This window comes from Mchenga conophoros, linkage group LG3 (genome assembly GCF_057382185.1).
Source record: "Mchenga conophoros isolate Kocher_MC1m ecotype Shallow Benthic linkage group LG3, M_conophoros_male_GT1.1, whole genome shotgun sequence".
In the NCBI taxonomy this organism is placed as follows: Eukaryota; Metazoa; Chordata; class Actinopteri; order Cichliformes; family Cichlidae; genus Mchenga; species Mchenga conophoros.
The window spans coordinates 19,863,701-19,888,056 of NC_140528.1; the positions used below are offsets into that span (position 1 = coordinate 19,863,701).

The window sequence follows — 24,356 nt, forward strand, 5'->3', positions numbered from 1 at the left end:
TGTTCTTATAAGTTGTTTTTAATGATTTTTCAGTGACATGTTATTTATTTTATGCTTTTTGTTTTTGAGAGCTTAAGTTAATGTTTTAAAACAATTTGTTGTATTAGATTTATTATATTATTGTGGTGTTAATGAAGCTGCAGGCACAGCTCCTTTCAGCATGGCCGGAGGAGAGGTGTACTGGCAGTCGCGTGACACACACAGATCAGACACTTATTTCTGTGTTGCAGATGTGCAGTAAAGAGCCAAAGACCCAAGTGCTGTCTCCTGCCTCTTACTTTCACGCCAGAACACAACGCAATGACGGGTGTAACACATGAACGGGTTATACGAACAGGAAGCTCAAACTGTTTAAAAACATGAATTCAAACTCCAGCATAAGAAAGCAAACAGCAAAACTTTATTTATACAGGCAGAAACACAAAATGCTGCTCAGAGCAGAAGCTAGCACAGACGAGAACCTCAGTAATCAGATTGTAAACACTGATCATGTGATTCAACATGTTATTCCAGCATTAAAGGTAAAAACAGCTTCAGTTATATTGTTGGAAACAGACGCCGGTCACAGATAACTTGAGGTGTTGCTCTTCAACCTGTAGATGTGGTTCAGCATCTACAGGTTGGAGCTTCACATATTTCCTGGTTTGTGCACTAATAATGAGCAGCTCAGAGACTTACTGAGGTCCCAGACTCTGCTTCAGTCCATCCAATGTCCTGCTCAGCTTCTATTCAGAGTCCAGGTTTTAATAAGAACTAAAGTCCAGTTTCCAACACACACATGAAGATCACAATAATGACACTGTCAGTGGTCTTTGAGATTTATTAGAAATCTGTCTTATCTTAAGTTCAGCTCTGTGAAAAGGCATGGATCCGCCTCACAGAGAGCATCGATCAGAAGTGAGGAGGCTGTACTTCCTTTTCGTCGCACTGTGTCAATAACATCTCGTGCTTTATCTGCTTTGCTCTGCTGTGATCTGACTGATTCCATCTCCTGATCATTGATAATATGCTGCTCCAGGAGTTTATCCAGAAGTTTTTTTAAAACAGGTTCAGACACTCTGTCAATAAACTGTGAGCGAACTGTGAGCAGCCTCTCGTCTGCCGGGACTCCGGACTCATCTGGGACATTTCTCATTAAGGTTTCTGTTCTTGGTGCTGAAGGAACAAAGAAAGATAGACATTTAACAGCACTCTGAACTGAGGATGAAAAGAGAAGTATGATTTCAGTTGAAGTTTTATAAAATATAAAATAAAAAGTTTGTAGGGTAATTTCTGCTGGTATTTGGCAGGAATCTTACCTGGCAGGCAAACAGATGATTTCCAGATTTCATTCCCCTCTTGGTCTTTGACTATCAGAGTCACAAACCCTGAATTTGTACTCAGGAAAACTTGAAATGTTGGATGGTAATTTGGGCCAGACTTTGAGCGAAACTGTGTTTGCTAAACAACAACAGAAAGGTGCCATTTTCATGACGAGTGGGTTATCCAGGACTTTCATTTCAGCAGCATATAGTTTCTAACTGCTGACTCACCTTCGGCTGTATTATCCTGCTCTCAGGTTCACAGTGGACACTGTACCTTTGACTGAAGCTGAAAAGACAGTCAGCAGGGGTCTGGATGTATTTAGCATCATCGTGTTGTTGGGCAGACACCTGCAGTGACAGGACAGTTTATTATGCTGGTAACGTTAATAAGTCTATTCACCTGTAGAGCTCATTTAAACATATCAGGTGTAGAATATCATGTGTCAGTATGAATCAAAAACAATCATTCTTGAGATAGAATAGCTTTGCAGAGAAAAAAAAGCTCCATGATTTTATTTTTATCAGTGAAGTGTCAGATCTGACATTATGGGTCACAAACATCAAATGTTCACAGCTTAGGGTCATTACTGGGAGTGAATAAAGAAGAGCAGTGATTGGTCAACAATGTGGGTAAGAAAAGTTAAATGGAGCCTGACTCTTTGTCTCAGGTAATCAGAGTGGAGTGACCAGTACACCTGTACATAACTTTAGTTTATTATCAGAAAGCTGCTGAGAATCATTTGGATTCTGAGAGGACTACAGAGTGAAGATGATGAAACTATTTACCTCTGACAATGGGATATTTTCCTGGAGTAGAAACACGTTGATTTGTGCAGGTTCTGTCTCTGAAGGTCGGAAGAAAAGCAGAACTTGGCCATTTACTGTTATGTTCAGGAGCCGCTTAAAATCATCCCAGATGACGCCCCACCCAGAGAGGTGAGGAACCTTCACAACCACATGGGTGGCAGTGATCTCCAGCGGCTCCAAGATGCTCATCCCATCATCAGAGATGTGGGCAACAGACAGCAGGCCATCAACACACAGCGCTGTGAAAGGAAAGAGCTTTTCATTCTGAGAGTTCAGATTTACTTCTCACCTTATCTGAGGATTACATCTCCTGCAAACAAGTTCACCTCCATCCTTTTTTGTTATAAATAAACTGCATTGTGGTTATTTGTATGATAAAGAACAGTTCATATTAGCTGAGCACCACACAGTAACACAGATGTTTCACAGCACAGTGCTCACCCTCCTTTGTTTCACAGTGTGGCAGGTGGAGCTCCCAGACTGCATCCTCAGAGCATGTGATGTTAAACAGCGGCCCTGCAGCTGTTTTTCCAGCTGATTGAAGGAGGCTCTCATCCCATTGGACAGTCCTGTACAACAGCTCCGCCTCCTGAGCCATAACAAACACTAGTCTGGTCAGAGTACACTGGAACACACCTGGACCAGGACACCTGAACCTGTAGGACACAGAAGGGCTGAAGCACTCCAACCAGCCTGTATGAGCTGAGGTCTGATCACCTCCAGCTGTATCACGCGTCTTGTCACATCATTACATACATGTTATCAACCTAATGTGAAATTAGAAGCACCTGTAGGAGATGTGTGTGGATTCAGTTTGTACTTGAGGGGTGAAGCTTGATGGAGGCTGGAATTCAGAGAGGAAATACATCAGCTGTTTAAAGCAGCAATAAACAAGTAAACAGTGAACAAACTATACAGAGTACACCCATCCATCCATCATCCATCCATCTTCTTCCGCTTTATCCGGGGCTGCAGGGGCAGCAGCCTAAGCAGAGAAGCCCAGACCTCCCTCTCCCCAGCCACCTCCTCCAGCTTATCCGGGGGAACACTAAGGCATTCCCAGGCCAGCCGAGAGATATAATCTCTCCAGCGTGTCCTGGGTCTGCCCCGGGGCCTCCTCCCGGTGGGACATGCCCAAACACCTCACCCAGGATGCACCCAGGGGGCATCCTTGTCAGACGCCCAAACCACCTCAGCTGGCTCCTTTCGATGTGGAGGAGCAGCGGCTCTACTCTGAGCCCCTCCCGGATGGCCGAACCTCTCACCCTATCTCTAAGGGAGAGGCCAGCCACCCTTCGGAGGAAGCTCATTTCCACCGCTTGTATTCGCAACCTCGTTCTTTCAGTCACTACCCACAGCTCGTGGCCATAGGTGAGGGTAGAAACATAGCTGGACCACACAGCTAGTGGCGTGTGCCCCTAGGCACACAGAGTACACATCAGGTGTTATCTGTACACACTTTCAAAACTGCGAGTAACATACTGACAATGACACAGAATCTTAAACCTGACTGTAGAGCTGGGCGATAGAACGATAACGATATGTATCGCGATATAACTTTTACTCGATAGAGAAATTAAGCTATTGCGATAGACCTCGCATCTCTTGTCCTCTTTAAAAAAAAAAAAAAAAAAAGGTCAGCCAATCCAAATTAAGTAGCGCAGAGCCGAACCAATCACAGCCGCAGCGTCACGTCGCGTGACTTGTTACGTACAGCACAAGTGCCAAGCCGCACGTGTGTTTGTTTGGGAAGCAGCCAGCGCGTAATGGAGGAAATGAGTGTGCCGACTAGAAAAATCAACCGAGCGTGACCGACGAGAAAACAGATGATGGTTCCAATGCCGGAGAGATTGTCGAACGGAAGAGCCAAAGAAGTTCCGTAGTGTGAAGGTATTTCGGCTATTTCAAGTCTGACAAAAAACAGAGTAGCGTGCACTGTAAATTGTGCCGAAAGCAAGTCTGGAAATACAATGAACTGGTGCATGCGTCACACTGTGCGCCACGTTATTGTTTCGGTGAAATGAATTTCTACAATACTGTTAATTCTACTCTCTGCAGTGTTTAAATGCTTACATATACACACAGTTACTGTCCGTCCACACATACGACTCGGTTCTGCTTCTATGCCCCAGCTTTGTTTACTTTTTCCCACCGAGGCTTCTAGACTTCTGATTGGCCAACATTTCTGCACGGTTAGGAATCTAGCACCACCTGCTGCTTTGGCATGTTCATAGCAGCGTTTTCCTTCATTTCTGCTTTTATGTGTGGACGGGATTATTTTTTAAAACGAAAACGGAAAATCTCCGTTTTCAAAAATACCCGTGTACGTGTGGACGTAGAGCCTCAGTCTCTGACTGGAAGCGCTAATTCGTCATTCGGCTTTTGTCAGACTAAAGTAACTGTTAAAACTGTTTGAAAAGCTCAGCTATACAACAAGGAGAGATTGAGAATTTCCTTTTAGTTCTCAGTTTATTTGATATTGACAAAAGTTAGTCAGTTTTGTCTGTTCTTCTGTAAAACAAACTAAGATTTATTTTTAGAATTAATATTTTGTTTCTAAATAGAATTGACAGTTTAGTCTGTTTCGTTTGTTCTATTTTGAAACTTAAACGCTTTAGCGGCTGCCTTTTGTGTAGTTTGCAATATTTGCCTTTATTTATCTGAAAAAGTCTCATGTTCCTTAAGTACATCTACCCTGTTGAACTTATTATGGGAAATAAATATTTAAATAAAAACAAGCTGCTGATTATTTCACATTTTACTTGTGAGCAACGGCACATTTAAATCTTACAAATATAGTTATTTGGCTTATATCGTGATAGATATCGTTATCGCCTGAAATGAAAAAAACATATCGTGATATGAAAAAATCTCATATCGCCCAGCTCTACCTGACTGGTTGTCTGCCCTGTGCTTTAACACACCTGACACAATTTCTGTGCTGAAGGCCTCTTTTTTGTGTCACAAGACAATCAGATCCACATGCTTTTCTCTCACCTTAATGTGCTTTATGTCATCCTTAGACAAATCAAGCTCTGTGTCTAATGAGTCTGGATTCAGTCTGACCTCAGAGTCACCTGATGAGAGACAAACATCGAATATGTCAGGATTTCCTGGAACTCTAACTGGTGCTGTTTACAATCATATTAGTTTTTTAGTGGTTTTCTGATCAAATACAAACTGTCTGTGAGGGATTTCTCTTTCTTCCTTAAGGACCCACCATCTTCTTCAGCTGCAGCCTTCTCACTCACTAAAAAGATTTTAAAGTATTAAAATATTTTGACCAAAACCAGTACCTAAAAACACATCCTTAAAAACCCCCATAATTTATAGATTTTTGCAGAATGAAATAAGCACAAACGAGCTTTCATGTGATATGCTGTTGATGAAATAGTGATGAATGTGACACAGAGTCTCAGTACTCACTGGTTTTGTCTATGGAAGATTTAAAAGTCTTGTCATCAACCCTGCAGAGAGCAACGTTAAAACACAACTGATTAATGGGGTACTAAGCCTAGCCAGAGAAGAAGAAAACAGACTTTACCATGAAGATCCTGTTGGGTTATAATATTATTTTATGCCATGTTATACCCCTAATTAAAGATTGTGAATTATTATGTAGTTTTAGTTTGCATTATTCTCCTGAATTAGAAGAAGCTGATAACTATTGCATTAGTTAGATTGATTTGCATTACATTAGACTGCTGCTTTATTGTGAATGAATGATGTTGTTTTATGATGCATTATACTGCTAAGTTATAAGAAAATACTGTTTGCAGAAAGTCATCATCTTATTTGTCTGATTAGAAGAGAACAGAACATGCTGGAGTTTCCTGCCACATCTCAGGAGGAGCAGATAAACAGGGAGCCAAGGTCGTAGCTTAGGCGCCGTGTGAGAGAGAGTGTGAATGTTTAGGCTTTTATGATTAGGTGGGGGCTACGAGAGGCTATAAGAGTTTGAGCAATGCTCCACCATTTTGAGATCTGATGCTGTCTGCGTACGGTGTTTATCTCCTGCGCGTGTGATCATTAAAATCATTGTTTGACTGAACCCGACCGGACCAGTGTTGTTATTGTGGTTTTTCCTCTTGTCTCCATCCCCAATATTTGAATCCATAACAATCCTCAGTGTGGATTGACTGGAGGAATTCCATCCAAACATCTGCTCTCACTAAATTCTTCCTCACCTACAGACTGTGTTCTTCACTGCTTTAAACTTGGAAATGAATGCAGTCATTGGTCTGCGTGCTGCTTTGTTCAGAGAGCTGATTGGCTGTTGACAGTGTTTGATCAGAGCGTGTCAGCCGTTACTATGGTGACAAAAAAGGTCAGAAACAGGAAGTGTTTGTGTCCAATCCTGAAGCCTGTCACCATTCTCCTCTCACAGCTTCACTGAGAAGCTGCAGCTTTACAGGAAACACTGGATCTTTGTTTCATACTGACTGTGTTTAGTACAATACTGCTGACAGCACCACCCACTCACTCCATCACTCTACTTACACCAGAGTCTCCAGTCTGTAGTCTGGACTCTGAAGATCAGACAGCTGCTTCACATCTGGATCCTTCAGGTTGTTTCCCCACAGGTCCAGCTGTCTCAGATGGGAGGGGTTGGACTTCAGTGCTGCTGCCAGATAATCACAGCTGATCTTTGACAAACCACAGCTCCTCAATCTGTATAAAGAATGAAAGATGTAAGTTTATTAGACAAAGTGTGAGCTTGAAATCATTCAGTGTTTCATCATCTGTTCAGAGCTGAAGAAGGTTCAGAATGTAGAAGTTTAGAAAATGGAAACTCCAAACAGCTGAAGCCAACAGGAAGCAGCTTCAAACAGGAAACTGTGCAGAGTTTCAGACTATATGTCCTGATGCAGCCAGTTGGATTTTGGAGATTTGAATCTCTGTTCTGTGACTAAGTCCTTGAATCATTTCTTCCAGTTGGTCCAACAAGACAGACTAAGTATTGGACATGTGTTGTGGCTCCATTAGGGGAGCTTCTAAATGTGATGTGATGGCCCCTCTGGGTCTGTCAGATCACAGCACTGAAGAGAGCTCAAACTGGGCACACAGTTGTTCCAGTCTGGACCAAAGACTATATACTGGGACTGAGGGACTGCTTTGACTGCACCCACTGGGACTTTTTAAAGGCTCATGTTCTCACTTAGATCATCAATTTCTACTTACATTTCTTTCTGGGAAAAATGGGGATTACTTTTAAAACAGGAAGTATTTTCCCCAATAAGCAGCCCTGGATTAGTAAATCACTCCAACATGTTCTCAGGCAGAAGAAGCTGTCTTGTTATGAGGGAGAGAAGAAAAAGATTGAGGCACAGAAACTTGTTGAAAGAGAGATAAAGCAGCTAAAATCAGGTGTAAAAGTAAAGCAGAGGATGAGCTGAATAAAGGACACTCAAGGCTGGCTTGGAAAGGAATGAAGTCCATGGTGGGGATGCAGAACAAGGAGCAAAGATGAATGTGATGCTGAATCAGCAGAAGACTTGGACTCATTTGATTCCAGCTTTGATATCATTGATTTCAATGAAGAGCTTTGTGATTGTAGCAAAGGGCTGGTAGCTCTGAGAGTCCCACTGATGAGGTGTTTGTGTGGAAATCTCTTAGTGGGACCAAAGAGAGAAAAAGCCCTGGTCCTGATGCTGTGGGAGGGAAATGATTGAAGTGTGCTGTGAGGAACTGACTGGGAGATCTTCACACATTTTCCAGTCCTCCTTGGAACAACAGGAAGTTCCCAGCATATGGAAACAAAGGTTAAGTGTCCTATGGCACTCAGTGATGATGGTGCTGTGGCCCCACCACCTCCACCTCTTTGTAAAGGAACTAACTGTAATCTGAAGCTTCAAATGGGACTAAGACTTCCTCCACTAGGTGGCAGTGTCTGATGAGAAAGTGTTAGTGGAGCTGGCCTGGAGTCAGAAACAGGAAGATGCAGGATTTGGGCTGAAATGGGGAAAAGTGGTTCGCACTAGTGCCTTAAAGCAAGAAGGTTGTAGGTTGAAGCTTGTTGGCCTTTCTGTGGAGGTTGGATGTTCTCCCACAGTCCAATGAAATACTGCTTAGGTTCATTGGTGCTTCTAAATTGGCTGTAGGTGTGGCTGTGAGAGAGTGCTTCTCTGTCTCTCTCTGTTGGCCCTGTGATGGACTGCTCACCTGTGCAGGTGGACCACGCCTCTTGCCCTATGACAGCTAGGGCACAGGCTGCAGCCCTGTGAGCCTAAGCTGAATAAACAGTTAGCAAAAATGATCGATAGATGGCTTGAAATCCCCCAGTTAGCAGTTTGGTAGATAGCTATGACATGCTAATCCCATCCAGCAGCTGTATTCTACCTGTAAGCTGATCCCTGCTGAGCCAAAGCACTTTTTCATATACAAATTACAACCTTTAATAGAAACCTATTGGTCAGCATCTTATTAGCCTGCTGTTAGCTTCATTCCACAGAAAACTGAGAGAAACTAACAAAGTTGATAAAGAATAAAGAGAAATGTGCTGATTTAAAGCCTTTGAAGTGCTTCAGATGATCTCTGTCCACTTCTGTCCACTCATTCATTCATGTAAGCTTTCTAATGCAGCTTTGATCTTCACAGTCTGCTTCATGAAACTCATTCTAACCCTGAATGTCAGAGTGTTCCTCCTTCTCTTTCCCATCATTCATGCTGGCAGTGGAGGAGATTTGGATGTTGGACTGTGTTTTGGATGATGTGTGTATGTTTGTGTTGGACTGCTGTCTGTAAAGCAAACGCACATTTTGCTTTGGATTTCAGTGTCAGACAGACTTTAAGGTGGAATGAAGACTTGGAGAGTTTCACAGTGAATTATCCAGTGGAGGATTTTTCTTCTTCTTTGAAGGTTTGAAATGTGAACATTGTTCTGCTGCAGTCAATGGACTAAACCAGAGAAGAAGAAAACAGACTTTACCATGAAGATCCTCAGTGTGGATCAGTATAATATCAGCCTGATGTCTGCAGTTTAGTGTCAGCACAACTTTCACATCATATTCATCTCAGCACAACTAAAACATGCTGACTGACCTCAGAGTTTCAAGTCCACATCCTGGACTCTCCAGGAAACCACACAGATGCTTCACTCCTGAATCCTGCAGCTCGTTCCAGCTCAGGTGCAGCTCTCTCAGATGGGAGGGGTTGGACTTCAGTGCTGCTGCCAGATAATCACAGCTGATCTCTGACAAACCACAGCTCTCCAATCTGTATAAAGAATGAAAGATGTAAGTTTATTAGACAAAGTGTGAGCTTGAAATCATTCAGTGTTTCATCATCTGTTCAGAGCTGAAGAAGGTTCAGAATGTAGAAGTTTAGAAAATGGAAACTTCAAACAGCTGAAGCCAACAGGAAGCAGCTTCAAACAGGAAACTGTGCAGAGTTTCAGACTATATGTCCTGATGCAGCCAGTTGGATTTTGGAGATTTGAATCTCTGTTCTGTGACTAAGTCCTTGAATCATTTCTTCCAGTTGGTCCAACAAGACAGACTAAGTGTTGGACATGTGTTGTGGCTCCATTAGGGGAGCTTCTAAATGTGATGTGATGGCCCCTCTGGGTCTGTCAGATCACAGCACTGAAGAGAGCTCAAACTGGGCACACAGTTGTTCCAGTCTGGACCAAAGACTATATACTGGGACTGAGGGACTGCTTTGACTGCACCCACTGGGACTTTTTAAAGGCTCATGTTCTCACTTAGATCATCGATTTCTACTTACATTTCTTTCTGGGAAAAATGGGGATTACTTTTAAAACAGGAAGTATTTTCCCCAATAAGCAGCCCTGGATTAGTAAATCACTCCAACATGTTCTCAGGCAGAAGAAGCTGTCTTGTTATGAGGGAGAGAAGAAAAAGATTGAGGCACAGAAACTTGTTGAAAGAGAGATAAAGCAGCTAAAATCAGGTGTCAAAGTAAAGCAGAGGATGAGCTGAATAAAGGACACTCAAGGCTGGCTTGGAAAGGAATGAAGTCCATGGTGGGGATGCAGAACAAGGAGCAAAGATGAATGTGATGCTGAATCAGCAGAAGACTTGGACTCATTTGATTCCAGCTTTGATATCATTGATTTCAATGAAGAGCTTTGTGATTGTAGCAAAGGGCTGGTAGCTCTGAGAGTCCCACTGATGAGGTGTTTGTGTGGAAATCTCTTAGTGGGACCAAAGAGAGAAAAAGCCCTGGTCCTGATGCTGTGGGAGGGAAATGATTGAAGTGTGCTGTGAGGAACTGACTGGGAGATCTTCACACATTTTCCAGTCCTCCTTGGAACAACAGGAAGTTCCCAGCATATGGAAACAAAGGTTAAGTGTCCTATGGCACTCAGTGATGATGGTGCTGTGGCCCCACCACCTCCACCTCTTTGTAAAGGAACTAACTGTAATCTGAAGCTTCAAATGGGACTAAGACTTCCTCCACTAGGTGGCAGTGTCTGATGAGAAAGTGTTAGTGGAGCTGGCCTGGAGTCAGAAACAGGAAGATGCAGGATTTGGGCTGAAATGGGGAAAAGTGGTTCGCACTAGTGCCTTAAAGCAAGAAGGTTGTAGGTTGAAGCTTGTTGGCCTTTCTGTGGAGGTTGGATGTTCTCCCACAGTCCAATGAAATGCTGCTTAGGTTCATTGGTGCTTCTAAATTGGCTGTAGGTGTGGATGTGAGAGAGTGCTTCTCTGTCTCTCTCTGTTGGCCCTGTGATGGACTGCTCACCTGTGCAGGTGGACCACGCCTCTTGCCCTATGACAGCTAGGGCACAGGCTGCAGCCCTGTGAGCCTAAGCTGAATAAACAGTTAGCAAAAATGATCCATAGATGGCCTGAAATCCCCCAGTTAGCAGTTTGGTAGATAGCTATGACATGCTAATCCCATCCAGCAGCTGTATTCTACCTGTAAGCTGATCCCTGCTGAGCCAAAGCACTTTTTCATATACAAATTACAACCTTTAATAGAAACCTATTGGTCAGCATCTTATTAGCCTGCTGTTAGCTTCATTCCACAGAAAACTGAGAGAAACTAACAAAGTTGATAAAGAATAAAGAGAAATGTGCTGATTTAAAGCCTTTGAAGTGCTTCAGATGATCTCTGTCCACTTCTGTCCACTCATTCATTCATGTAAGCTTTCTAATGCAGCTTTGATCTTCACAGTCTGCTTCATGAAACTCATTCTAACCCTGAATGTCAGAGTGTTCCTCCTTCTCTTTCCCATCATTCATGCTGGCAGTGGAGGAGATTTGGATGTTGGACTGTGTTTTGGATGATGTGTGTATGTTTGTGTTGGACTGCTGTCTGTAAAGCAAACGCACATTTTGCTTTGGATTTCAGTGTCAGACAGACTTTAAGGTGGAATGAAGACTTGGAGAGTTTCACAGTGAATTATCCAGTGGAGGATTTTTCTTCTTCTTTGAAGGTTTGAAATGTGAACATTGTTCTGCTGCAGTCAATGGACTAAACCAGAGAAGAAGAAAACAGACTTTACCATGAAGATCCTCAGTGTGGATCAGTATAATATCAGCCTGATGTCTGCAGTTTAGTGTCAGCACAACTTTCACATCATATTCATCTCAGCACAACTAAAACATGCTGACTGACCTCAGAGTTTCAAGTCCACATCCTGGACTCTCCAGGAAACCACACAGATGCTTCACTCCTGAATCCTGCAGCCTGTTGTTGGAGCTCAGGTGCAGCTCTCTCAGATGGGAGGGGTTGGACTTCAGCGCTGCTGCCAGATAATCACAGCTGATCTCTGACAAACCACAGCCCCACAATCTGTATAAAGAATGAAAGATGTAAGTTTATTAGACAAAGTGTGAGGTTGAAATCATTCAGTGTTTCATCATCTGTTCAGAGCTGAAGAAGGTTCAGAATGTAGAAGTTTAGAAAATGGAAACTCCAAACAGCTGACAGAGTTCATACGCCTTTGTCAGGGTCAAATTCAAGCAAGACCATGTGAAAATTAAAACACATCATCCTAGGTGAACTTAAACACCTTTGTTCCCCTTTTGTTAAGACATAGAAAAGTACACCACACAAAAGTACTGCAAAAGGAAACGGTCGCCTTATATACATAGTGTATAAACTCAAAATGCACATTTCACTTCAAATTAAGATTAAGGCTTTGAACAGATCACATAGTTCAGTTCAACATATAAGACTTTAAGAATGCACAAGCATCTACTTAAAATCTATTTAATTTATCATCCATGATATTATTTTGTACAATTCCAATGTATTTTGTTCATCTCCCTTAAATAAACAGGCAGCCTTAAAGTATGAAATATTCATATACAAACACATATAAATGTGTGTACTGTCTCAGTGGCTGATAGTACCCCACAGGCCTCAGTGTGAGCTTGAAGACATTTATAATGTTTAAGTAGTTTAATGTGCAGGTGCTGACGATAAACACATTTTGAATGAAAGCCGGGGAACTTTGGTAGCACAGAAACAAGTGGCTATTCTTTGTGACAATATGGATCACTCACAATACCATTATTTCACACAAAGGCACCAAATTAATACTCAAAAAAGCTGCAGCAATACACACAAATATAAACAGTACTTGGTGACAACTTTGCTTTTAGCCTTTAACCCTTCTTGACTACTTTTGATGTGGCCTCTATATTTTACCTTTAAAAACAGTTCATCTTGCCAATCTGTTATTTTCTCATTTTGACCAACTGTATCAGCACAATTTATCTAAATTCAGACAAAATTTAAAATACACGTAGAAAGTGATATTTTGACTGTAAAAACCACACATGTTTAACGAATCATCTTCATAACTTGAAATGCAAATAGAGATTGTACATTTTTAAAAATACGCACACGTTTTGCAAACAACAAAGTTATATGGTACTATTTACCAAAAAATGCAGCCAAGGCTCAGACGTTTTTCATATAATCATTTCAAACTATTTACAGAACAATCAGGTGTCAAACAATAGTTTGTGTCACTCTAACACATATGAGAACAGCACAGGGATAAACCTGCAGGTCTGACAGCAGGTGTGTCACTCAGCGTTTACACTGCAATCTGCCTTTGTTGGCTTTAAGGCAGCAACTGTGACGATCACTAGTAGAACTGACACACAAAACAAAACAACAGCTACACACTAAATACACAAGACAACAAACTAACTTGAGACCAAACACGGTAAACGTCACAAATCTCTCACGTATCAAAACTCTCTCTCTCTTTCGCTCACTCGCTCTCTCTTGCCGGTCACTCCTAAAACTTCCCCCTTTTGCTAAACAACCAAATGTCATGTTTCCATATCATTTTTGATTGGTCGACATGGTACATTTTCCCACCTATAGGGCTTTGGAGCGTGATGTCACGGGAGATGGGCCACGCCCCCTTCCGCCATGACAGTAGGCCAGCCAAAGGATACCATTTCAGCTATGGATCGTACGTGTTGTGTTGTCGGTTGCAACGTTAGATCACACGATCGTGAAGGCAAGAAGCTGGATAACGGGCTCTCTTTTCATCGTTTTCCATCCTGGAGGCAACGTGAGGGATCCCATGTATCCGATATTACTAAACAAAGACGTCAGGCTTGGATTGCAGCGGTGAGACGAGCGGATATCGAGTTCTCTGCAATCCCCAGCTTTTTGTTGGTTTGCTCACGGCATTTTCTTTCCGGTGAGTTCTAAATTAATTCATATCACTCTTGAAAGGCTTTTAGTGTGATTTTCAACGTGCTGAGGTCATAGATAATGAGATAAAACATGCTAATGTGTGATGCTGCAGAACCACATCATGTCGACTGAGTAGCTTATGATTTGGCATTATTGCAGGCAAACCAGCACATGAAATGGATGTAACAAATCCAGACTGGGCACCAACACTGCACATGGGGCATGACGACATACCTGTATCAGACTCGGACCGGCACTCAAGGCGTACGCAACGGAAGCGAAAAAGAGCACCCATCGGAGGTAAACAACCCCCCCCCCCTCTAAAAACATACTAAATTGCTATCACTGTACACTAATCCGCACATAACTTCCAGATGAATCACACACCTGTCATTGGAATATTGGTGTACATTTACCTTATGTCTAATTTTATCTTACAGGCTTTCGTTATGCAGCTGCAGAGTCTGAAGGTGTGCCCCGTGCAGAAGTGATTGATGAAGATCTGACAGAAGACCAACAGCAAAATCACAATGTCATGGAGGCAGTGGACAGCAGTTGTGTTGGACAAGTGGAGGTTGAGGTACCAGCTGCAAATGTGGATATACTGAAGAAATGTAAACCTTTTAAAATGATGACAGATTACAAACTCTCAGCTGTGTCTGTAATCAAACCTCTGTAACTTTGCTTCACTTCAGCAGCATCAGCTCATGTTCACATGTTGATTCATGGTTTGCTTCAGTTTTTGATGGACTGCAGAATATTTTGAAGGTTATCTGCTATAAAAAGCCAGAACAGGAAAATCTGCTTCATGTGTTTCTGTTTGATCCTCAGTGACTTTGACACAAAGGCCTCTGCTGTGATGATCACACCTCTGATCAAGTCTCACAGTGTCAGCTTTGTTTTTATACATATGGATATGTGCTGATAAATGATCAGAGTTATAATATTTCCCACTGCCTGCTGTGTGCCGTGACCTTTGACCTGCTAAAGACAGTCAGCTGTGGATTATTCATTGTTGTGTCTGATACTTAGAACTGTGAGGAAGAACACTACACAGTTAATCAGGGTCCCCTCTCTCTGAATCAGGGAAGGTGGGCAGGCCGCGTGTGGGCCGCGGGCCATACGTTGAGTCTCACTGTTTGAAATGTGAACATTGTTCTGCTGCAGTCAATGGACTAAACCAGAGAAGAAGAAAACAGACTTTACCATGAAGATCCTCAGTGTGGATCAGTATAATATCAGCCTGATGTCTGCAGTTTAGTGTCAGCACAACTTTCACATCATATTCATCTCAGCACAACTAAAACATGCTGACTGACCTCAGAGTTTCAAGTCCACATCCTGGACTCTCCAGGAAACCACACAGATGCTTCACTCCTGAATCCTGCAGGTTGTTGTTGCAGCTCAGGTCCAGCTGTCTCAGATGGGAGGGGTTGGACTTCAGTGCTGCTGCCAGATAATCACAGCTGATCTCTGACAAACCACAGCTCTCCAATCTGTATAAAGAATGAAAGATGTAAGTTTATTAGACAAAGTGTGAGCTTGAAATCATTCAGTGTTTCATCATCTGTTCAGAGCTGAAGAAGGTTCAGAATGTAGAAGTTTAGAAAATGGAAACTCCAAACAGCTGACAGAGTTCATACGCCTTTGTCAGGGTCAAATTCAAGCAAGACCATGTGAAAATTAAAACACATCATCCTAGGTGAACTTAAACACCTTTGTTCCCCTTTTGTTAAGACATAGAAAAGTACACCACACAAAAATACTGCAAAAGGAAACGGTCGCCTTATATACATAGTGTATAAACTCAAAATGCACATTTCACTTCAAATTAAGATTAAGGCTTTGAACAGATCACATAGTTCAGTTCAACATATAAGACTTTAAGAATGCACAAGCATCTACTTAAAATCTATTTAATTTATCATCCATGATATTATTTTGTACAATTCCAATGTATTTTGTTCATCTCCCTTAAATAAACAGGCAGTCTTAAAGTATGAAATATTCATATACAAACACATATAAATGTGTGTACTGTCTCAGTGGCTGATAGTACCCCACAGGCCTCAGTGTGAGCTTGAAGACATTTATAATGTTTAAGTAGTTTAATGTGCAGGTGCTGACGATAAACACATTTTGAATGAAAGCCGGGGAACTTTGGTAGCACAGAAACAAGTGGCTATTCTTTGTGACTATATGGATCACTCACAATACCATTATTTCACACAAAGGCACCAAATTAATACTCAAAAAAGCTGCAGCAATACACACAAATATAAACAGTACTTGGTGACAACTTTGCTTTTAGCCTTTAACCCTTCTTGACTACTTTTGATGTGGCCTCTATATTTTACCTTTAAAAACAGTTCATCTTGCCAATCTGTTATTTTCTCATTTTGACCAACTGTATCAGCACAATTTATCTAAATTCAGACAAAATTTAAAATACAAGTAGAAAGTGATATTTTGACTGTAAAAACCACACACATGTTTAACGAATCATCTTCATAACTTGAAATGCAAATAGAGATTGTACATTTTTAAAAATACGCACACGTTTTGCAAACAACAAAGTTATATGGTACTATTTACCAAAAAATGCAGCCAAGGCTCAGACGTTTTTAATATAATCATTTCAAACTATTTACAGAACAATCAGGTGTCAAACAATAGTTTGTGTCACTCTAACACATATGAGAACAGCACAGGGATAAACCTGCAGGTCTGACAGCAGGTGTGTCACTCAGCGTTTACACTGCAATCTGCCTTTGTTGGCTTTAAGGCAGCAACTGTGACGATCACTAGTAGAACTGACACACAAAACAAAACAACAGCTACACACTAAATACACAAGACAACAAACTAACTTGAGACCAAACACGGTAAACGTCACAAATCTCTCACGTATCAAAACTCTCTCTCTCTTTCGCTCACTCGCTCTCTCTTGCCGGTCACTCCTAAAACTTCCCCCTTTTGCTAAACAACCAAATGTCATGTTTCCATATCATTTTTGATTGGTCGACATGGTACATTTTCCCACCTATAGGGCTTTGGAGCGTGATGTCACGGGAGATGGGCCACGCCCCCTTCCGCCATGACAGTAGGCCAGCCAAAGGATACCATTTCAGCTATGGATCGTACGTGTTGTGTTGTCGGTTGCAACGTTAGATCACACGATCGTGAAGGCAAGAAGCTGGATAACGGGCTCTCTTTTCATCGTTTTCCGTCCTGGAGGCAACGTGAGGGATCCCATGTATCCGATATTACTAAACAAAGATGTCAGGCTTGGATTGCAGCGGTGAGACGAGCGGATATCGAGTTCTCTGCAATCCCCAGCTTTTTGTTGGTTTGCTCACGGCATTTTCTTTCCGGTGAGTTCTAAATTAATTCATATCACTCTTGAAAGGCTTTTAGTGTTATTTTCAACGTGCTGAGGTCATAGATAATGAGATAAAACATGCTAATGTGTGATGCTGCAGAACCACATCATGTCGACTGAGTAGCTTATGATTTGGCATTATTGCGGGCAAACCAGCATATGAAATGGATGTAACAAATCCAGACTGGGAACCAACACTGCACATGGGGCATGATGACATACCTGTATCAGACTCGGACCGGCACTCAAGGCGTACGCAACGGAAGCGAAAAAGAGCACCCATCGGAGGTAAACAACCCCCCCCCCCTCTAAAAACATACTAAATTGCTATCACTGTACACTAATCCGCACATAACTTCCAGATGAATCACACACCTGTCATTGGAATATTGGTGTACATTTACCTTATGTCTAATTTTATCTTACAGGCTTTCGTTATGCAGCTGCAGAGTCTGAAGGTGTGCCCCGTGCAGAAGTGATTGATGAAGATCTGACAGAAGACCAACAGCAAAATCACAATGCCATGGAGGCAGTGGACAGCAGTTGTGTTGGACAAGTGGAGGTTGAGGTACCAGCTGCAAATGTGGATATACTGAAGAAATGTAAACCTTTTAAAATGATGACAGATTACAAACTCTCAGCTGTGTCTGTAATCAAACCTCTGTAACTTTGCTTCACTTCAGCAGCATCAGCTCATGTTCACATGTTGATTCATGGTTTGCTTCAGTTTTTGATGGACTGCAGAATATTTTGAAGGTTATCTGCTATAAAAAGCCAGAACAGGAAAATCTGCTTCATGTGTTTCTGTTTGATCCTCAGTGACTTTGACACAAAGGCCTCTTTCTGTGATGATCACACCTCTGATCAAGTCTCACAGTGTCAGCTTTGTTTTTATACATATGGATATGTGCTGATAAATGATCAGAATTATAATATTTCCCACTGTCTGCTGTGTGCCGTGACCTTTGACCTGCTAAAGACAGTCAGCTGTGGATTATTCATTGTTGTGTCTGATACTTAGAACTGTGAGGAAGAACACTACACAGTTAATCAGGGTCCCCTCTCTCTGAATCAGGAAAGGTGGGCAGGCCGCGTGTGGGCCGCGGGCCATACGTTGAGTCTCACTGTTTGAAATGTGAACATTGTTCTGCTGCAGTCAATGGACTAAACCAGAGAAGAAGAAAACAGACTTTACCATGAAGATCCTCAGTGTGGATCAGTATAATATCAGCCTGATGTCTGCAGTTTAGTGTCAGCACAACTTTCACATCATATTCATCTCAGCACAACTAAAACATGCTGACTGACCTCAGAGTTTCAAGTCCACATCCTGGACTCTCCAGGAAACCACACAGATGCTTCACTCCTGAATCCTGCAGCTTGTAGTTGTCACTCAGGTCCAGCTGTCTCAGATGGGAGGGGTTGGACTTCAGTGCTGCTGCCAGATAATCACAGCTGATCTCTGACAAACCACAGTCCATCAATCTGTATAAAGAATGAAAGATGTAAGTTTATTAGACAAAGTGTGAGCTTGAAATCATTCAGTGTTTCATCATCTGTTCAGAGCTGAAGAAGGTTCAGAATGTAGAAGTTTAGAAAATGGAAACTCCAAACAGCTGAAGCCAACAGGAAGCAGCTTCAAACAAACACAACAAGAGAAAAAACTCTGAATGTTTCACATTAAAGTCGTACATTTCTCATAAAAACAGGACAAAGACTTGAAAAAGTCGTGTTTTTCCTTCCAGGAACCACAAGGCTTCACTTTTAAAGGTGAAGTGTGAAAGAAATGGACATATTTGAAGTCCAACACCTTTTTCCAGTCACATTATTAAAGCAGACAAACTACAAGCTCATTTTCATTCCAACAAGTCATCTTCTGACCTGGACTAACAACACTGGTCTCTATGTGCAGCTGGCTGTGAGACCAGTGCTCAGGGAGCGTCTACAAAGTGCAACACTGAAAGAACATCACACACTAGCTGTGTCCCAAAACGTCGGCTGCATCCTTCGGAGGACCCGGTATTCGCGGTCTACGTGGGCCGGGTCCTTCAAAGACCGAAAAGGCTGGAAGTGCGAGGCTGTGAAATGGGACGGTCTAGCCTTCAGATTTGCGTCACCGCTGTCTTTGTGGAGTTTAATAAACTCGGCCGTCTGCTCCTTGCTATCTAAAATATAACAGGACACTGGCGTAAACTCTCGACCGTCTCACACTTCTGTTTAATCAGTTTCCTGTTTAACGTTTATTCAGCTGTGTGAAAATCCCGGAGGAACTTTGATCTCAGCCAAACCGATTTACTCCGGAACAAATAAAACACAGAAAAAAGGCAAACAATTACATTTTTAAGTTATCCGAGTGACTTATATATCGTGTTTCACCTGAGTAGCGAAAGAGCGGGGTCTGAAAACGATGAAGCCGGGCGTCCGCTGCTCTCGCCGGCTGGAGTGACCATTGAACCCCCTGGCTTGCTAGCGAGCGGGTGGGTAACAGACGTCTCCGAAAACGTCGGCACACTTTTGCAAATATGCGATGTCTTGATAAACCAAGCAGATATTTGAAGTTTACACAGCTACTTTCTCACCTGAAAATATGTTAATAGTTTATTTTGTGACCCAGAAAGATTAATAAGAGTAATTTGAAAACTTAGTAGCAGCCGCCATTGTTGGCAGCTGAAATTTGGCTGGGCTGCGCTATGAATTCTGGGATATGGTGGGCCACGAAGGACACACCCGACGAATCCTTCAAATTCGGGGAAATGAAGGACGCATTTGTCGGGCACATTTGAAGGAGTCGACAAATACGGACAGCCTTCATCGCCTGGCTGTGATGTAATCGGCCTTCAAATGCAGCCTCTGGAGGATGCAGCCGACGTTTTGGGACACAGCTACTAATTTGCTTCCATCATCCAACCTGAAGAGGAAACAGAGACGCCTCCCCTCCAAAGTAAAAGCTGCTCCTTTTGGACACAGTATCAAAGAAAGTCTACAGTATAACATAGAAAAGACAGAACAAAGTTTTGGTTGTTTTTAAATTGTGCAGAAATGAAACTACACTAAGCTCAATTATGTGACAGACATTTCATCCCATGTCAGTTTGGCCTCATCCTGGGCCGGATTATCCAGCACACACTCTGACCACAGGTCCATGTTGAGCAGGATGAGCTGCTGGCTAATCTGGAGGCTGTAGCAGCAGCTCACAGTCACAGTGGGTTTCCACTCATGAAAAAGCTCTGGCTGCTTCATTTCTCATCTCATATCAGAGACTTTAAAGCTTCACTGAAGCTGTACTGTGATGCTTCCATATTCCAGTGAGGCCTCCATAATGATTTCAGCTGTTCTGTACACACACTGTGTGCCCTGTATGGCTCAAAGTCTCTGCAGCCTGTTTTTATCTGCTATCATCAGATCTTCATCATCCTCATTCACATCCCTCACACACTATACAGCCTCATCAGCACCGACTTCATCTTCACTGACTGATGGAGCACAACATGAACCTGTGGAGGCTGAAACACTGTCCTGTCAAACATCTCCCCGTCACCACTCCACTTCTGTCAGCCTTTAAATGAACCCTGCTCAAGTCTGTCACTTCTGTTTGGAGCCAAAAGAGGTTAAAGATTACGCCACTACATTCTTGTCTAGAAAATATTAAAGTGTATTTGGTGTGCCAAATTGGACATTACAAATTAAAGTCTACTCACTGAAATTACTGGGGAATGTCTGCTTTGATTTTGATGAGAATCTCATGACAGTACTGAGGATTTAATGCAGTTGGACTGCTAAAAATGATTGAATGCGGTTGGACCGCTAAAGGATTTAATACGGTTGGACCGTGGAAAGCAGTTGGACTGCTGAGTGATTTTAGTATATTAGGGAATTTGGTTATTGTTTGGGGTGGAGCCCGTATTGGTTATAAGGTTGGACCTGCTTCAGTCTTACACTTTTTTGGCTGTTTTACTGTTGTTCCAAAGTATTATAAATTATTCAAGAACGTCAGTTGGACTGATAGGAAGCACAGTGCTCAGAGGTAACGCTTGCCAATGCCAAGGACGCTTAGGCATTGTCCTCGAAGAGGGATAGTCAGTTGGTCACTGTGGAGCTTGGGGCACTCCAGAATAACTAGGAGTTAGAGTCTCCTTACCGTTTGGAACGGTAGTCTGCGCTTTTTTGGCCAGCAGAAGTTGGACTTCGGGCGTGTAACTTTAACTTAAAACTTCGGGGTAAGCCTTGGCTGTGAAATGCCAAAAATAGAGCTTCAGGCAAAGTTTGGGTTGGTTGACGCTTTTAAATTGAGTTAGGGATTTTAGAGATGAGGCCAGAAACTGTTGGACAGATACTGGTTAATTGATCACAAAAAAGTTGGACTTTATCGGTTGGACCGTTAACTTAAATTTGTCGAAATTGTTTAGGCGCTAAAGCTGACAGATGTGACAGTGGTTGTAAATATAAGACGTCTTTGTAATATAAAATAAGAGATCTCTGTGTGAAAGGAGTCTGAGGCAGTGCTGGAGCTATTTTTAGACTGTGTGTGTGTGAGTGTGAAAATGCAAATTAGTCAGCAGTGAACTGTTTAAACCACAGTTGGTTTTACAAATACTGCTGCAAACATTGTTGAGTGTGTGTTTAAGAAGCCATTTATGTTCATTAGAGGGCTATAAATAAAGTTTTGAGTTGCCGTAGTGGATGTATAGTAATTGACTGAGTTTTGATATATAAATATAGTGAGTGCACTGTATATATTTAAGACTAACATATTACTTTTAGGAGTAACCTCTCATCAGCAATAAATGCTGGTGTGTTTTATTTTTTCTATTCTATGTGTGTGCTGTGAGAATTAATAGAGGTTTCAATTGTTTTCTTTGACTTGCTCTTTCTGATTATGAAAGGCATGTCTGAAATACTCTTAGGAAAGCGTGTTGTGAGTATATTCCTCAACTCTTGTCACAGTTTAAGTGTGTGAATGCTGTGAGTAGCAGGCTTTGAGTGATTGGGTGTGATTTGTACAAAATAATAAATAATAATAACACTATGAAAGTTGATAGTAGAGTGAGTGCAGAAGTGGAAGTGTGAGAGAAAAGGCGGTGTGTGTGTGAGACGATCTGACAAACGCAAAGAATTTAGTATATTTAGAAGTGTGTGCGTGAAATAAGGGTGAATTGTTTTAGATCAAGACTTAGTAAAACAAGAGTTTTATTAGCCTGTAAAAAAAACAAAACAGGAGAGATAGAAACAGAAAATATGGTTCTGAGCAGCTGCAAGGTTGACAGGAAATGGTGTGTGTGACAGGAACTTTGCATGCCCATAAAAGGAACTGACTGTGACAAGTGAGCACACAGAGAGAGAAACATACGAGTTAAACTCCAGGCAGATGAAGCAAATGGAGGTTTTAAGAAAAGAAATGAAAAGGATATTAATTGTATGCTTTAGTGTGTCAATACAGGTGGACTTCTTTCAACCTAGAATCTTGAGTACAAAACCATTGATTAACAGAATTGGGAGGAAAACAGGCCAGATTTTGGCTTAAAATTTTACAGCTTGACCTCCCACTTGTCCCGATCCTGAGAAGAAGCTCATAGGACAGTTAATCTCCTGATGAAGACCGACAGAACATCGTGGACTTCAAGAATTAACAGCAGGCAAAAGACAGTGCAACTGAAACTACACTGACGATACCAGCAGCAGCATGGAAGAAAAGCACGTGATGGAAAATGCACGGTGAACTGCAGGCTGGTAAGAACAGTGTGACATAACTGTTTAAAGACACTGAATGGGATATTTTGCCAGGCTGGGATTTAATCTAAAAGGAAAATACTGAAAAGAGCAACGGAGAAGAAACAGAGAAGAAACAGACTGTGTTTGCTGGGGATCACAAGACAACAAAGGACACTAAGAGAAGGGCACAGGGGCCAGTGGGAAGGTGAAGCCCAGACGAGTTCGACTGCGAGAATAGAGGGTACAATTGGGTTGAAATTGAAGCCGGAACTCAGGATGGTTTAGGGATGTCCACGTCACAAACAAAGAGGTAAACAAAAAGAAGGTAAAATAAAGAGAGAAAATAACTGACAATTACATTAATGAATAGAAGACACACATACAGATATTACATAGATTTATTTTTAGGATAAAGGGGAGAGCTTATACGTAGAAATGACTTTTTATACATATTGCATTTTGTGCCTTTAAGGGAGTTGTGGCTCAATTCGTCTCTTGTGGGTCACGAGCCTTTGGCTAGCGCTATGATTAGCCAATCTACTGTGAGGATGATATGAGTTATTGAAGGATTGCACACGCTTACAGACACAGAGTCCATAAACACACATGACAGTATTGATTCCAGGCAAAAGGCCTCAAATTAATTTAGCGTTTAACTGAACTTGAGCTGGCCCTGTAACAAGTGACAGAAAAGAGGAACTGAATAGGAGTTTCTTGCTTTAGAGAAGGACCAAAGGAAGGAAAGCATATATTTTGGTTAAGTCTGATAAACTAGAATGAGAAGGTATTGTTACATCAAAGGAGCAAGATGAAATAAAAAGGCTGTACCAAAAACAGGTTATAACATAGGAAATGTGAGTTTTAAAATGAAGTTAGTGTTAACACACAGGAGTTGTTTCAAGGCAGCGTTTAGCTATGATAAAATGTATGCAGGAGTAATTGCTTATATGTTTAAAGTTAATTGATTAAAGTGGTTGTTTTTTTTTGGATCTTTTAGTAGAATAGGCGCTTATAATGATTTTCTTGTGAAAGGAGATTCTAGGTCAGAGTGGAGGCCTTGCAGCAGCGAGAGTTCTGTGTACAGGATGTTGATGATTAGATAAGGCAAGCGACAGGAAACGCATGCAGGGACGTGAAAGCAGCGTTTTAAGAGTTTTAAAATGATGAGTAACGTTGAAGAATATATATAAATACAAGTCAATAAGTCAAGAAGATAATTAGGATCAGGCTTTTGATTAAAGAGTCCCAAAGATGATAAGTTAGGGAGGTGCAGGAAAAGGTGTTTTGTTTGCTTTACAGAAGATCTCGGCGACCACAGGGGGGTGAGGATCCTGGAGGCCCGAGGCATGATGGACCACAAGAGAGGGACGCAGAAAAAACCTAATCTTACGCATGGAGTGTTCTCGAGGGGGAGCTGGTGTTTATTACTGGACCACTTAGATGACATGAGGTTGTCTGATTTGCTGAGCCAGAGGACGGCTAGAGAGGGTCAGAGCGGGAGTGGTGACCCCGATGTCCAT

The 24,356-nt window shown here is 42.0% G+C and overlaps 1 protein-coding gene across 1 annotated transcript; it reads right to left on the minus strand.

Moving 5' to 3' along the window:
• Nucleotides 1-378: 378 nt before the first annotated feature.
• LOC146577592 (NACHT, LRR and PYD domains-containing protein 1-like) lies at nucleotides 379-24,356 on the minus strand. The gene is made up of 12 exons (XM_085267680.1): nucleotides 24,301-24,356; nucleotides 9,153-9,326; nucleotides 6,612-6,782; nucleotides 5,538-5,578; nucleotides 5,293-5,361; nucleotides 5,109-5,188; nucleotides 2,900-2,955; nucleotides 2,553-2,767; nucleotides 2,091-2,350; nucleotides 1,533-1,652; nucleotides 1,299-1,440; nucleotides 379-1,155 (listed from the first exon to the last, which is right to left on the minus strand). Exons 1-12 carry the CDS (start codon nucleotides 24,354-24,356, stop codon nucleotides 836-838), a joined length of 1,704 nt encoding a protein of 567 aa, XP_085123806.1. The 3' UTR covers nucleotides 379-835.